Raw genomic sequence first — 14,255 nt, forward strand, 5'->3', positions numbered from 1 at the left:
GAAAGCATTCATTGGGATAATCCTGTTTGTTTGGATTTAAGGCACGTTCATAATATTCACCATCAAGTCATGAAGACCGTCGCATGTTGTCGTGTATGGAATGTCATTTTTCGTCAATATTAGAAATATAAATAAATACAGAAATATGCCGATGAAATATGGCAATGAAAGTAGAAATATATAAATGGATCAATATAGTACAGTAATTAAAGAGTTTTTTATTTTTAAAACGTTTTTTTAAAGATAGTATTTATTTCTGGGGACTTTTATTTTATGATTCCAGTTATTTATTTCCGGCGTGGTTCTCACCAATTCAGACCACAGCACTGTTTAATACTGTTTCATATTTATTCAGTTAGCAACTCACTATTCATATGAACAGATGGGGATACATATTATATATATTATATTATTATTATATATATATTGAACTATATTAGTTCAGAAAATAAAAAATAATGCGGAAACAATACAAGAAAAATAGAACTTTATTCCGAGACAGAGGAAAATACAATCACATCATTAAATCTGTGTATGATTTCTATATTCACAGAGTCACAGTCATTCACTTCTCTGTAACAGTCTGTTGTGTGAAGCTCACAGTGGAAAAGTTCCGCGAACAATAAGTTTTAAAGCCATTATGTGAGTTTTATATTTACATTACTGCGCCATCCGCTGGTCGAATAAAGAACGAAACCGTGGAAGGCGGCCGCAGGCTGCTGGGATTGTCTGATGATTGTCAAACACATAAAGATAATAAACAGTCATTTTAATAAACGTCCTTCTCATATATCATTCACTGTCAGTAACAATATGGTGGAAACACTACTCATTAAAGGGAATTTAATAAATCTGCTTTCTGACCATGGTGCGTTCAAGGATGCTCCGAAAAAAAAGTGTTAGTTTCTGAACAACTGTTTAGTGCTGCGAACACGACCTTGATCCCAGAAGTGAGTTCAGCGTGACCGAAAAACAGCCGAGGTCAAAAAACTTGAACCAGTTTAAAAGTAAATACAGCGACGTGAGCGGAAAATAGAGAAAAATATAAAGTAGCGTTACTGCCTTCTTAAAGAGATCACCTGATGTTAGAGCCTTCAAAATACTGCTTTCCCTACTACATTTACATCAAGCAGATGCAGTACTATTGTAATACTGTTGTATTTAAAACTCTACCAGAAGGTTTGGTATTTTTGTGGTTTAACTCCTTCTTCTGCTGCTGTGATGTGGAAGTGTACCTCAGGGCGTGTCAGTACCCTGTGACATCACTGCTGGGTGTGGCTACAGGTGAAACACTGCGCCCTTTAACGGTTTGTTAGTGCGTATCATTTTCAAGCCCTTTGTGTTAATGCTTTAATACATCTCAGTTTTTGTCAGTTCATAACATCTCCCACAATAAACTACGTATTTACAGTATATTTACAGAACTGTAAACGTCACATTATGCTGGTTTCCAGTACATTCAGGCAGCTTCGTCCAGCAGTCTCTGCAGGTTCTTCTGCACCTGAAAGGACAGACGTGGTGTGTTAATGTTACTGTTGCTGTATGACATCAATCAATCAATCAATCAATCAATCAAGTTTTATTTACACATCACCTTTAAAACAAATCATATGCATTTCAAAGTGCTTTACCAATGATTGACAAGACGAAAACAAGATGAAAATGCACATCAAATGAATAAAATACAACACATAAATAAAAAAGTTAAATTAGAGCAAAATAAAATGTATAAATACTAAAAAGCCGAGCATAAAAACACATACGATACTGTTTATAATCAGATGTAATAATAATGAGCAATAATAATAAAAATGCCCACATGCACATTGACGTAATGTATTTCGATGATCTGTGTTTTTGAAGTTCACAGGCTTCTGTGATCTGGTTTAATGTCCAGCACTGGAGATTGGAGGAAAATAGCCTAGCTTAGCATAAAGACTGGCAGCAGGGGGAAACTGTTAGCATGGCTCTGTTCAAAGACAACTTGTGGTTTTATGGGGACTATTTCTTGACAAACCACAGTGTACACATCCGCCCAGCACTTCTGTGCTGCAGGTCCAACTATAGTGCCAGCTATGAAGTACAGTTTATTTAATCTACATTTTATTTCTAGATTTTAAATGCAACACAAAAACATCATCAGCAGGGAATATTGCAAATCATAATTATCTAAGTGGTCATAATGGAATTAAAAAAACATAAAGGAAGTTAAGTACAGATATTGGGCAGCGGGAATAAATAACAAATAAAAAATGAATCTAAATGTACAGTCCGATAGGAGACCGTCTACATCTAGACGCAGGTTTTGATCCAAACCTGGCAACCTCACCACACAATCATGTCCAATCATTATTTATTATTTCTTTTCATGTTTCATTTCTTTTCATGTGCACATTAAGAAACAAAGTAGGTCCAGGTGTTTGTTAGAGTTTTCTTTTGGCACTTTATGCTAAGCTAAGCTAACCACGCCCTGACTCCACATCTGTAGACACACATATCAATCTTCCCATCTCACTCATAAGCATCGTATCAAAATGTTGAACTATTCCTTTAATGCCATGTTCGCGATGACGCCAAAGTATTCGTTTTGTTTATGTTCTGTATTTATTAATCTATGCTTCTTCTTGTGATTTGTCCCGGTCCACTGAGTTTATTTCTAATATTTCTATAATCTTTTATATTCTCTTCTCACTTCACACCTCTATGCATTACAGAGGAACTCTCCAGACCGTCCTCCCTCCGTCCACCGGAGGGCCTCAGACTTTCCCACCAGACTCCCACATCACCTGCTCACCTGTTCCTCATTTCCCAATCACACCTCTCAGTATTTATAACAGCCCGTCTGACCTGCTGCTGGCCACGCGGTCAGTGATGCTTTTACCTTTAGCTCCACTTGAACAGGCGCCTACTTTTTAATAATATTTGCAGGTTCAGTATCTCGAGGTGGACGAGTCGGTTACATTGAGTCAGCTGCTGCTGTTTGTTAGCGAGGAGACGAGCGTCGGTCTGAAATGTTAATGACGAGCTCTCCTTACAGACGAACGGATCGCTGACTATAAATGTTTGATTAACACCGACGAGCGTCCGGTTACCTTTTGTTTCTGTTGCTCACGCATGATGGAAGAGAAACATCCTGAGCACCAGCTTCCTGTTTAATCTGAGGAGACGAGTTCATCAAGTAGGAAATGAAGGAGACTAAAGGAAACTCTGACTGCTTCAGCTCGAAACACGCTAGAGCTTCATTCCTCTACCTTTAACTTAGGAAAGGAGACTTTTACATGAACACATGGTACTATGTTAAACAACAACTAACATTTCTTTGGTAATAGACAATGAATGGATTTTGGCAGCTGAATATTTGATAGATATTTACAGAAATCTTTGTAAATTTGTAAATTTGCTCAAGATTTAAATGAAACCTCGGAGACGGACGGACGGACGGACGGACTGACCTTCTCCAGCTTCATCAGGTTGATGGTCAGAAGTTCAGAGAAAAGCTCCGTGTTCACGTCGCTCCTCGTCAGAAAGTCGTGTCTGGGGAACAAAAAGACAAACAATGGAGGACGCTAACTTTTAAATATTGAAAAAGAGCAAAATCTCAAAGCTGCAGTCACGGTGACTACGTTCATTTCTTATACACAGTATATGGTTCATAATCATATTTTAGTTTTATCTATAAACAGGCTCATATACACATGTTCCTGCTCTTCCTTTGGCTGCTGTGGCTCTTCAGTGTCTCTCTCTGGGACCGTCGTACTTTATCTTAGAGACCGGTTGGTCCCAAACTATCAACATCTGAACAGGTTGGCAGGTGAAGTGTTTCCACTAATAAAACGATGGAATAATCATATTTTCTCCGGCTCTTTCCATTATATTTCTAAATAAAACATTTGTAACTTGTGTGACTCACTCCTGGTGGGTGAAGTCGGTGATGGAGCCGAGCGTCGTCAGCCTCTCCTCCAATGAGATGATCTTAAGGGCCAAGTAACAGGACGACAAGAGCAGCACACACACTCTGAGAAAACACACACACACACACACACACACACACACACACGATCAATCTTTAGATAAGTGAGAGAAGTTGTTCAGGAAACAAAAATTAAATGAAGTCAATACATAAATGAAGATGAATTTTGTTAATGAATGCATTATCACATGAATAAATAGCTTTATTAGTGGATCATTGTGGCCCGAATGTGAAAAATGTTTCATGAATAAATGAATGAATGAATAAATAAACAGTTGAATAAATACATGACAACTCACTGGAGTACATCTATTGATCTGCACACGAATGAATGAATGAACGAATGAATGAATGAATGGATGAATCAATGAATGGATGAATCAATGAATGGATGAATCAATGAATGCATGAATCAATGAATGGATGAATGAATGGATGAACTCACAGTAACAGGTAGACAAGCAGCAGAGTGTTGAGAGAAACCGGTTTCAGAGTCCCGCCGTTAACCACCAGCTCTGATCCTGCAAACAGAGAGAAATAGCCGCCGTGTTAAACTCACAGACATTTAGTTTTATTGATCTAAGATTTTTTTAAAACACACACTGTCACCAATTTGTCACAAAGTTGAATTTGATGGCATTGTGTACTTTGTTCACCTTAATATTAATATGAATTGCTTATAGTTTGTTTTATTTGCAACTGCTGCACAACAATTTCTCTTAAATGAAGCTTTATCTCATCTTAATATTAGCAACAATTAACTTAATCATCTAAAAAAACTAAATAAAGATTGTCCAGGTAACGTTCAGCTTGTTTCCTGGACTGTGAGATCATGAACTATGGGAGCGTTTGGAGTAACTCGTGGTGTCCCACAGGGGTCCGTACTAGCTCCTCTAGAGTTTCTTCTGTTTTCATTCACACAAGTTTATTCACAGACAACACTTTAGTAAATGAAAGCGGTGAAAACCAAACGAATGCTGTTTTAGCTGCAAGTTATGATAGAAAGTGTTCATATGGAAAGAATATATGAAAATACATTTCTGAGGTGAGAATTAGTTGGAAACCTCACGTGAGATGTGTGAGAGCGAACGTTGGCAAGAAGAGTTGCAGTTCAGGGAAAACCGAGACTCTGAGTGGATCATGAAGAGTTCCACACTCTGAATGTGTCACTATTACCGTCTCTGAGCTATTGTGTGGACGTGTACCACGTTTAAAGGTGCAGTGCACTCATTATGCATAATACTAACAAAAGAGCCATGAGGACAGTAAATAATGTGGGATATCAGAAATGAATTGAAATTCAGGGATCTGGTAGAATTCAAGAGCGCACAAATGTACTAATTTACTTCATGGCAACAAAAAAACAGTTAAAAAAAAACTTGTATGACGTGTTCTTTGTGGCTGTTCAAAGTTTAATGTTCAAAATGAAGTAAATTCACCTCAGTGTTGCATAACTGAACTAAAGACTGGTTTTTAATTGCAGTTGGAGGATTACAGACATCCGTACCAGCGTGGTGTTTGTCCTGCTGCTTGTTGTCTGAGCTCTGCTGGTTCTGGTGCTGGTTCTGGTTCTGGTTCTGGTTCTGGTTCTGGTTCTGGTTCTTCACTTTGTGCTGAAGGTCTGGATGTTCGGGCGGAGCTGCACTGCTCGTGTGCTTCAACGCATCCAGAAACGGAGGAACAGGGAACTCTGCAGAGAGACAGGAAGCTGTGTTGGTGTCGTTCTTCTCTTCCTCGTTCTCTCCCGGTGGTTGAACGGTGGACGGTGTCCCGGTGTTACGTTACATCCCTCCACTGCTCATCTCTTCTCTTGAGCTTGAATCAGGTGTAATGAATAATTCTCAGGGATGAGTGCAATGTTTAAATGCACTGCTGCTCTTTCTGTTGTATTGCTTTGCCTCTTTTACTTTTTTTAAGGTGCTTTTAAAAGATAAAGTTATTATTATAATTACTTCACAGAGTGAAGCTTTGAACTGTATCCATCAGAGGAGGAAGTAGGAAATGAAGTAAAGATGAACTTACAGCAGCAACGGTTCTGCTGCTGAAATACAAACGTTGCTCCTTCAGTAAAAAGCTGTTGTCATATTAGCGGATCTCTAGAGATACGAGCTCATCATGTGATGTGCTCCGCTGCAGCTGATTGGTTGGCGGGTCGGCGGTACCTGCTATCTTGTCGTAGTCGGGGGTCTGGGAGTCCGAGCTGCTGCTCTCCTCCATCTCCGGCCTCCTCTGTCTCACGGCGACGTCCAGGTCACAGAAATCACCGGGAAAGCTCTGCAGGACACACGAACAAGGAGTCTGACTGGTCGGTCCTCATCTAAAGACAACAGGAAGTCTGGCTGAAGCTGAAGCTCAGAGAGGAAGATGCTGACGAGACAATCACACCTTTGTTTGTAGGCGTATAAAACCAAAACACCCGCGAAATACAAAGTTAGGAAGAAAAATACAACTCGCTTCCATCAGTTTTCCATAGAAGTTTTCTCTCTTTAGTCTTTCTGAAAAGCTGAAAAGTCTTCCTGCAGTTTTACGTCCATATTTTGATGTAAATCTCTGCAGAAATCAAGCATTTTGTTCACAAACAGCTCCAATGAGTCTTCACCTCATGTGAATATAATATAGTAGAACAAACCACAACTACTGTTATTTACATAATGTTTCCATAACTTGTGCATTAGTAGACCTACCAGAGGGAAGCGAGGCGACAGAGGAGACCTCTGACTTCTGAAGCTGTTCACGGCCGAGGACGGGACGGGGCTGCTGCACGGACTCTTCTCCTGCACGTGTGATATTTAATCAAAAGTATTAATCAAATCACGTGTGCAGCGTTTCTTTCTGTTCTAATGCTGACGTGGAAGAAATACCACAAACGGTAACATTTTACTTTCATGTGAGCAATCTTTAAGAAAATGCCAGATTCTCTCCACAGTTTCCACAAATAATTATTCTCCACATGTTGGCGAGACCGTTGAGCTTTTTAAACAACAGATAGATTTACATTTATTTATCACAGAACACAGAAAGAATTTAAGAAACTAAAAGCCATCAGGGTGAATCACATCTCTTCTTTCATCCAGTTTCAGTTAATTCATCTTTATAGACCACGATAACATACAATGTCTCTAAATGGGCTTTTACAGATAGTTGTTAGTGGTTCGTGACTCAGCTTAAAGAAAACACCGAAAACAAAAACGAGACAAAAAGTTCAACATTTGAGAAACGGATTAAAGTCGATTTTAACTTCATCATCACGTATCTCTGAGTTCATGTGTGAGCGTTTGATGAGACAGAAAAGGTGAAAGACTTTCATTTAAGGATCAAAAACACTGTGAAAATAGTCAAAAGTGCATTTTAATTCAAGGATTTCTACCTGGTAACAAGTGACCAAGGGAGAAAGATTCAGCTGCATGTGTGAAGTCTGTCCTACCTCCAGATGAAGACAGATGGACATCAAGAACTTGTAGGTGTTGTCTCTGGACATGAAGGACACAAAGACGTACTGCAGCAACAAAAAACACACAAAGGTTTTACAGGTTAAAGTCTTCTGTGGTTTAAAGAACACAGAATATGTCGATGAGCTCAGAGGTTCTCACCCTGTCGTTAGCGGTGGCGATCACCAGGGCGTTCGGCAGCAGGATGGCGGTTTTGGTCTTCTTGATGTGCGTGACGGACATCACTGGGATGGCGATCTGGGGACGGACAAACACCAGGATGAACAGATGAGCCCTGCAGGGACTACTTTAAGAATCTACTTTTAGAATCACTCGTCCTGTGGGAGGGAGCACTCACACCGTCACAGACGCCTCTGCAGCATCTTCACCAACTGCTGCTATACATTGTGTTCATGTGATTATTGTGTAAACGGTGTTATGAGAACAGACTCTTATGTTTGATAAAGAAATGAATCTTTCTCATCTGTTTTCTGTGAAGCTTCACCAGGTGAATGTTAATCATTTAGGCCAAACATCTCTCATTAAATCAAAGCTTTTTGAGACTTTTTGCACAGAAATGTTGCAGCTTGAAAAAGCACGTTTGAGATCAAAGACAACTCTCCGTCCCAGTGCACGGTACCTTTGTGTCTTTCCCAAACACCTTGGAGTGGAAGCCGATCCAGTGGTCAGAGACAAACATCCGTCCCTGGTAGAGGATGTCTTTCTGCAGAGCACAGGTGTAACCTGATGGGAACATCGACAAAAACGGATCTATAGAGTCTGTTTTAAAGTAACGCTGGCATGACCACATGTTCACTTGAATAGTTTTCGGAAACTGAAATTGCTCCTCCTGTGAGAGATCCCTTTATAAAGCTTCTTCAGTAATCGTTCTGTGGGCGCAAAACAACCACAAAGACAAACAAAACAACGACAGAGAGACACACAACGACTACAAGGAGACATATAGAAACTACAGATACACAATATATACAAATAGACACAAAACCACAGAGAAATGCGTAACGATCCGCCCACGATCATCACACTAAAATGACTTTAGGAAGGGATCTCTTTGTGGCCAGGAGGAACAATTACAGCCACGTGAGTATGTTTTTAAGCCGGTGAACCCATCCTTTAAATCTTCACTTAGTGTGGAACTAAAAGCTCTGCAGGTATCAAATGTCTCATCTAATCCCTCATCCAGTATTTAAGGGGAGCCGAATAGTTGTGATCAGTGATGACTTACTCTGTCTGAGCTGTTCCTCTTTGCTGATCTCCTTGAATATTTTATGGTACTGGCAGTTGCTCTTTGAAAGCTGAAACACACACACACACACACACACACACACACACACACACACACACACATATAATACATAATGCAGAGTGATGCTTGCACAATGTGAGTATTGATTATATTGCAAAAGCTGTAGAAACTACTTAGACTTCAGATATGGGGTTTTCAATAACCAAATGTATTTTCTGGACCGAAGCTGTTGATGTTCAGTTTGATATTTTGTGGCATTATAAAGTAACCATGAAGAAGTTTATTTTTTTTATTTAATTTACGACGAAACCACCAGAATGTGTCAATTGTTGGAACGAAAGAAAAACAACCTGGACGGCGAATCCTTCTCTCCACAGCATTCAGGCAGAATCAGAAACCCTTTACATTTACATTACAGACATTTCTGTTATTTATTTTGGATAGTCTGAATTTGCAGAGAAAAGCCGATACTAGCGTGCTTTAAAGCTGCATTCTCTCTAATGTCCACCAGGGGGCGACTCCTCTGGTTGTATAGAAGTCTATGAGAAAATGACTCTACTTCTCTCTTGATTTATTACCTCAGTAAACATTGTAAACAAGAGTTTATGGTCTCAATCTCTAGTTTCAAGTCTTCTTCAATACAGCATGATGTTCATTTAGTGAATGATGGTCCATTTAGAGTCACACAGACCATAAAGCAGGGGATGCTTTAGGGGCGGGGCTACACAGTGATTGACAGGTCTCTGCTGCTACCAGAGCCGCATTCCAAATATGGTAATTTTCGTTCGTTGATTGCAAAAAAGCCAAGATGGCGACTCGAGAACTCGAGGCTTCATACCGAGTGACATCACGATAACTACGTCCACTTCTTATATATAGTCAGTATATATATATATATATATATATATATATATATATATATATATACAGTATTTGAGTGCCTCAACTGTTAAAGTAAGACGTATTGCCAATGAACAACTGTTCATCATTTTCAAAATAAATGAACAAAAAACTTTTCTTTAAAAAATGTTCTTTGTTTTTCTTACTATGCCGAAAAACATACCGAACTGTGAGCCAAAAAACGATGTACGTACCAAAACGTGACTTTTGTGTACCGTTACGCCCGTGATTAATACATTCCATCATAAATGACGTCACTCACTGATGCAGTGATGTTTCCAGGTGTGATAAAACATGTAGCTCACCTGGCTGTAGTGAGACTTCTTCCTCTCTATCTTGGAGTCCGTGTCCATCTGGACCTGAGTCAGCAGAGAGTGATCGAAGGTCTTTGATCTGCAGACGGAGAGGAAATGATATCATACATTATATCACAGCCTACATGACATGACTGCTTCTCAGTGAACCTTTGTACTCTGATGTATTTATACAACACTATTAATTCACCAAGTATGATTACCGACGTTTTAACGAAAGAGTTTCTGTTTGTCCTTTCATTTTTACGACAACCGTTCATTCGATCAACTTCACACTTGGCAGGTGTGTTGCTGAGAACCCGATGAAGTTCAGTGTCGAGTGTGACGCTGTTCGGATGATCGGTTCTCCAGAAAGCTGCAAGCAGCAACACCAGAGGACAAGCAACAAACTGAACGGGTGTTGAAAGTAAATGAAACAAATGCAAAACTAAAAAGCATATAAAAAGCTATGAAATCAGATAAATTAGAAAATATAGAAAGATATTCTCTCTCTCTCATATTTATATATATATATATATATATATATATATATATATTAGTGCTGGGCAACGATTAAAATTTTTAATCGCGATTAATCGCAAAAGAATCATGCGATTAATGCGCAAAATTCAATAATGAATTCAAAGTAGTGTATTACGCACTTTTATTTTAAAAGTACTGCTATATGAACAAAAGTGCAATAACATTTGGTTTGCAAACACTTTAAACACATCAGGTTCTTTTTAACAGCAGTATTCTCTTTACACAGCAGCAGTTATAACATAGTTATAATGATTCTGATAATAGATATTCAGCCGGTGTTCACAACTTTATCTTCATGTGTGTAAGAGATGAATTTAAATATACATCTTGAAAACTGTAAACCTATCTACGTCATGTTTTTATGTTTGTTAAATTCTCAGTAGTGATAACTAAATGATATGATTATTATAATATGGTTGTTTGTTGCATGTCGTTGATCTGTCTACAGACCGGACTAACGCTGGTCTTTGATCTGTCTACAGACCGGACTAACGCTGGCTGTTGATCTGTCTACAGACCGGACTAACGCTGGTCTTTGATCTGTCTACAGACCGGACTAACGCTGGTCTTTGATCTGTCTACAGACCGGACTAACGCTGGTTGTTGATCTGTCTACAGACCGGACTAACGCTGGTCTTTGATCTGTCTACAGACCGGACTAACGCTGGTCGTTGATCTGTTTACAGACCGGAATAACGCTGGTCTTTGATCTGTCTACAGACCGGACTAACGCTGGTCGTTGATCTGTCTACAGACCGGACTAACGCTGGTCGTTGATCTGTCTACAGACCGGACTAACGCTGGCTGTTGATCTGTCTACAGACCGGACTAACGCTGGTCGTTGATCTGTTTACAGACCGGACTAACGCTGGTCTTTGATCTGTCTACAGACCGGACTAACGCTGGTTGTTGATCTGTCTACAGACCGGACTAACGCTGGTCTTTGATCTGTCTACAGACCGGACTAACGCTGGTTGTTGATCTGTTTACAGACCGGACTAACGCTGGTCGTTGATCTGTCTACAGACCGGACTAACGCTGGTCGTTGATCTGTCTACAGATCGGACTAACGCTGGTCGTTGATCTGTTTACAGACCGGACTAACACTGGCTGTTGATCTGTCTACAGACCGGACTAACGCTGGTCTTTGATCTGTCTACAGACCGGACTAACGCTGGCTGTTGATCTGTCTACAGACCGGACTAAAGCTGGTTGTTGATCTGTCTACAGACCGGACTAACGCTGGTCGTTGATCTGTCTACAGACCGGACTAACGCTGGTCGTTGATCTGTTTACAGACCGGAATAACGCTGGTCGTTGATCTGTCTACAGACCGGACTAACGCTGGTTGTTGATCTGTCTACAGACCGGACTAACGCTGGTCGTTGATCTGTTTACAGACCGGACTAACGCTGGTCGTTGATCTGTCTACAGACCGGACTAACGCTGGTTGTTGATCTGTCTACAGACCGGACTAACGCTGGTCGTTGATCTGTCTACAGACCGGACTAACGCTGGTTGTTGATCTGTCTACAGACCGGACTAACGCTGGTCGTTGATCTGTCTACAGACCGGACTAACGCTGGTCGTTGATCTGTCTACAGACCGGACTAACGCTGGTTGTTGATCTGTCTACAGACCGGACTAACGCTGGTCGTTGATCTGTCTACAGACCGAACTAACGCTGGTTGTTGATCTGTCTACAGACCGGACTAACGCTGGCTGTTGATCTGTCTACAGACCGGACTAACGCTGGTTGTTGATCTGTCTACAGACCGGACTAACGCTGGTCGTTGATCTGTCTACAGACCGAACTAACGCTGGTTGTTGATCTGTCTACAGACCGGACTAACGCTGGTCGTTGATCTGTCTACAGACCGGACTAACGCTGGTCTTTGATCTGTCTACAGACCGGACTAACGCTGGTCGTTGATCTGTCTACAGACCGAACTAACGCTGGTTGTTGATCTGTCTACAGACCGGACTAACGCTGGTCGTTGATCTGTCTACAGACCGAACTAACGCTGGTTGTTGATCTGTCTACAGACCGGACTAACGCTGGTCGTTGATCTGTCTACAGACCGGACTAACGCTGGTCGTTGATCTGTCTACAGACCGGACTAACGCTGGTTGTTGATCTGTCTACAGACCGGACTAACGCTGGCTTCCTCCGGCCCGACAGCTCGTGTTGCTCCGGATCGACGGCCTGCAGAGGCTCTCTGACCGTCCTCTCACTTCTCTGACGCTCCTCCATGTTTTCTGCATCGGAACTACAGACGACAAGAAAACAAGATTCAGAAAGTTCAAACAGAAATGATCAAAGATACACAGAGAGGATACGTAAGCAGCAAGAAGGTTTTGTAACTCTGGTTTTAAATGAAATACACTTTAATGACATAAAAGTCAACTCAGTTGGATCTCGTTTGCTCAACAGGTATTAACAGGTAATTTATAAAGACAACATTTAATCAGCATGTCTGTAAAAGAGCCAGTGTGTGTGGACGGCTCTTTAATATTTAATATTCAACAACACAAAACAGGAAGCAGCAAAACATTAGTTCAATAATACAGCAGCAGTAATATCCAATCACATGAAGCCATGCAAGAACCACAAAACACAGCACGCAACATGCAGAGCAGCAATAAGACGTAAATAACACACGACAGTCCTCATGTTGATCTTGATGAAGTGTTTCAAAGATGCAGCTTCAAGACACAAAAACACGTCTGATACCAATTCTTTAAATCTGATTCTTCAAGAATGTGTTTTTCGTGCTTTCTGAGGAGAAACTATGAAACTCCGTTTCTAAATGAACTCAGACATTCTGTGACTTATTCTCTCATCGGTCAGCAGACGGCACCGACCAACTGTTTTCATTGTTGATGGGAGAAGGAAACCAAAGAGACAAACTATGAAATGCAGACTTCCTTTTACCTTTCATGGCTTCACAAACAGGAGACAGAGAGTCACCACCAGACTCCTTTCAGAAATCTGGCAATTTAATTTTGCCTCGTTAAATTCAGATATTGCATATTTTTAAATATCTGTCATTTCTGGTATAAGTTTAATAAATTAAAAAAAATCATGAAAATGTCCCATAAAAGCACAATACAAACTAAAATAATGAAATGTCTTTATTTATTCATTGTAATGCTCTCTGAGGATAAACTATGTGACGCAGACTTTCTAAATGACCTCAAACATGTTCGGTGACTTATTCTCTTATCGGTCAGCCGACTGTGAACTCAGATAAGGATTCATATTAACTTTGATAAGCTCAACAGCCCGTCTGACAAATGTACGAGTTACATCCTACATTCAGCTCAAAATACAAATATGTCACATTTAAAATCGTGAGTGACGAAGAAAAAGCAGCACATTTGAGAAGCTGGAGCTAAAACAATACAGTTTTACAAATACAGTTGTTGTTTCAGCACTTACAGAAACACCAGTGCTGCTACAACTACTACTGCTAGACTTGCACCAGCATGCAAACACTAGACGTAAAAAGCACTTGAACAGCTAGTACCAGTATCTCCAGTGTTTGGCTCTACTCATCTTCTCTCTGGGCCTGTCTGCAGTAACTCACTAGTGTCCGTCCTCATGCTGGGAGGCTCCTCTGTTACGCCTCCTGCCGTCTTCCTGCTGGTTCACACGCGGCTCCGTCATCACGACCAAACAGCCTGAGACCTGAGAGGTGGACTGAGCCCTGCTGCTCCCATTCCTCTGCTCCCTCACCTGCCCTGTGGGCGTGTCCGCTGGGCCTCCTGGTCTCATATGTCACAGCCAATCAGACGGCAGGACGGTGTGTGTGTGTGTGTGTGTGTGTGTGTGTGAGCATTTAAACCTTTGA

At 40.7% G+C, this 14,255-nt stretch overlaps 1 protein-coding gene across 2 annotated transcripts; it reads right to left on the reverse strand.

Moving 5' to 3' along the window:
- Positions 1-560: 560 nt before the first annotated feature.
- Positions 561-14,085, reverse strand: gramd2b (GRAM domain containing 2B). 2 transcript variants are annotated; one of them, XM_079161915.1, is made up of 15 exons: positions 13,992-14,085; positions 12,552-12,671; positions 9,871-9,958; positions 8,645-8,714; positions 8,039-8,142; positions 7,561-7,656; positions 7,395-7,466; positions 6,655-6,744; positions 6,133-6,244; positions 5,478-5,660; positions 4,416-4,491; positions 3,911-4,015; positions 3,453-3,534; positions 3,093-3,157; positions 561-1,501 (listed from the first exon to the last, which is right to left on the reverse strand). In XM_079161915.1, the coding sequence occupies exons 1-15, from the start codon at positions 14,069-14,071 to the stop codon at positions 1,417-1,419; spliced, it is 1,428 nt and encodes a 475-aa protein (XP_079018041.1). In that variant the 5' UTR covers positions 14,072-14,085; the 3' UTR covers positions 561-1,416. The 2 variants fall into 2 exon arrangements, with proteins under 2 accessions (XP_079018041.1, XP_079018042.1); XM_079161916.1 differs by lacking the exon at positions 3,093-3,157.
- Between the last annotated feature and the right edge of the window lie 170 nt (positions 14,086-14,255).

The sequence above is a fragment of the Pholis gunnellus genome (genome assembly GCF_910591455.1).
Source record: "Pholis gunnellus genome assembly, chromosome: 6".
NCBI classification, from domain to species: Eukaryota; Metazoa; Chordata; class Actinopteri; order Perciformes; family Pholidae; genus Pholis; species Pholis gunnellus.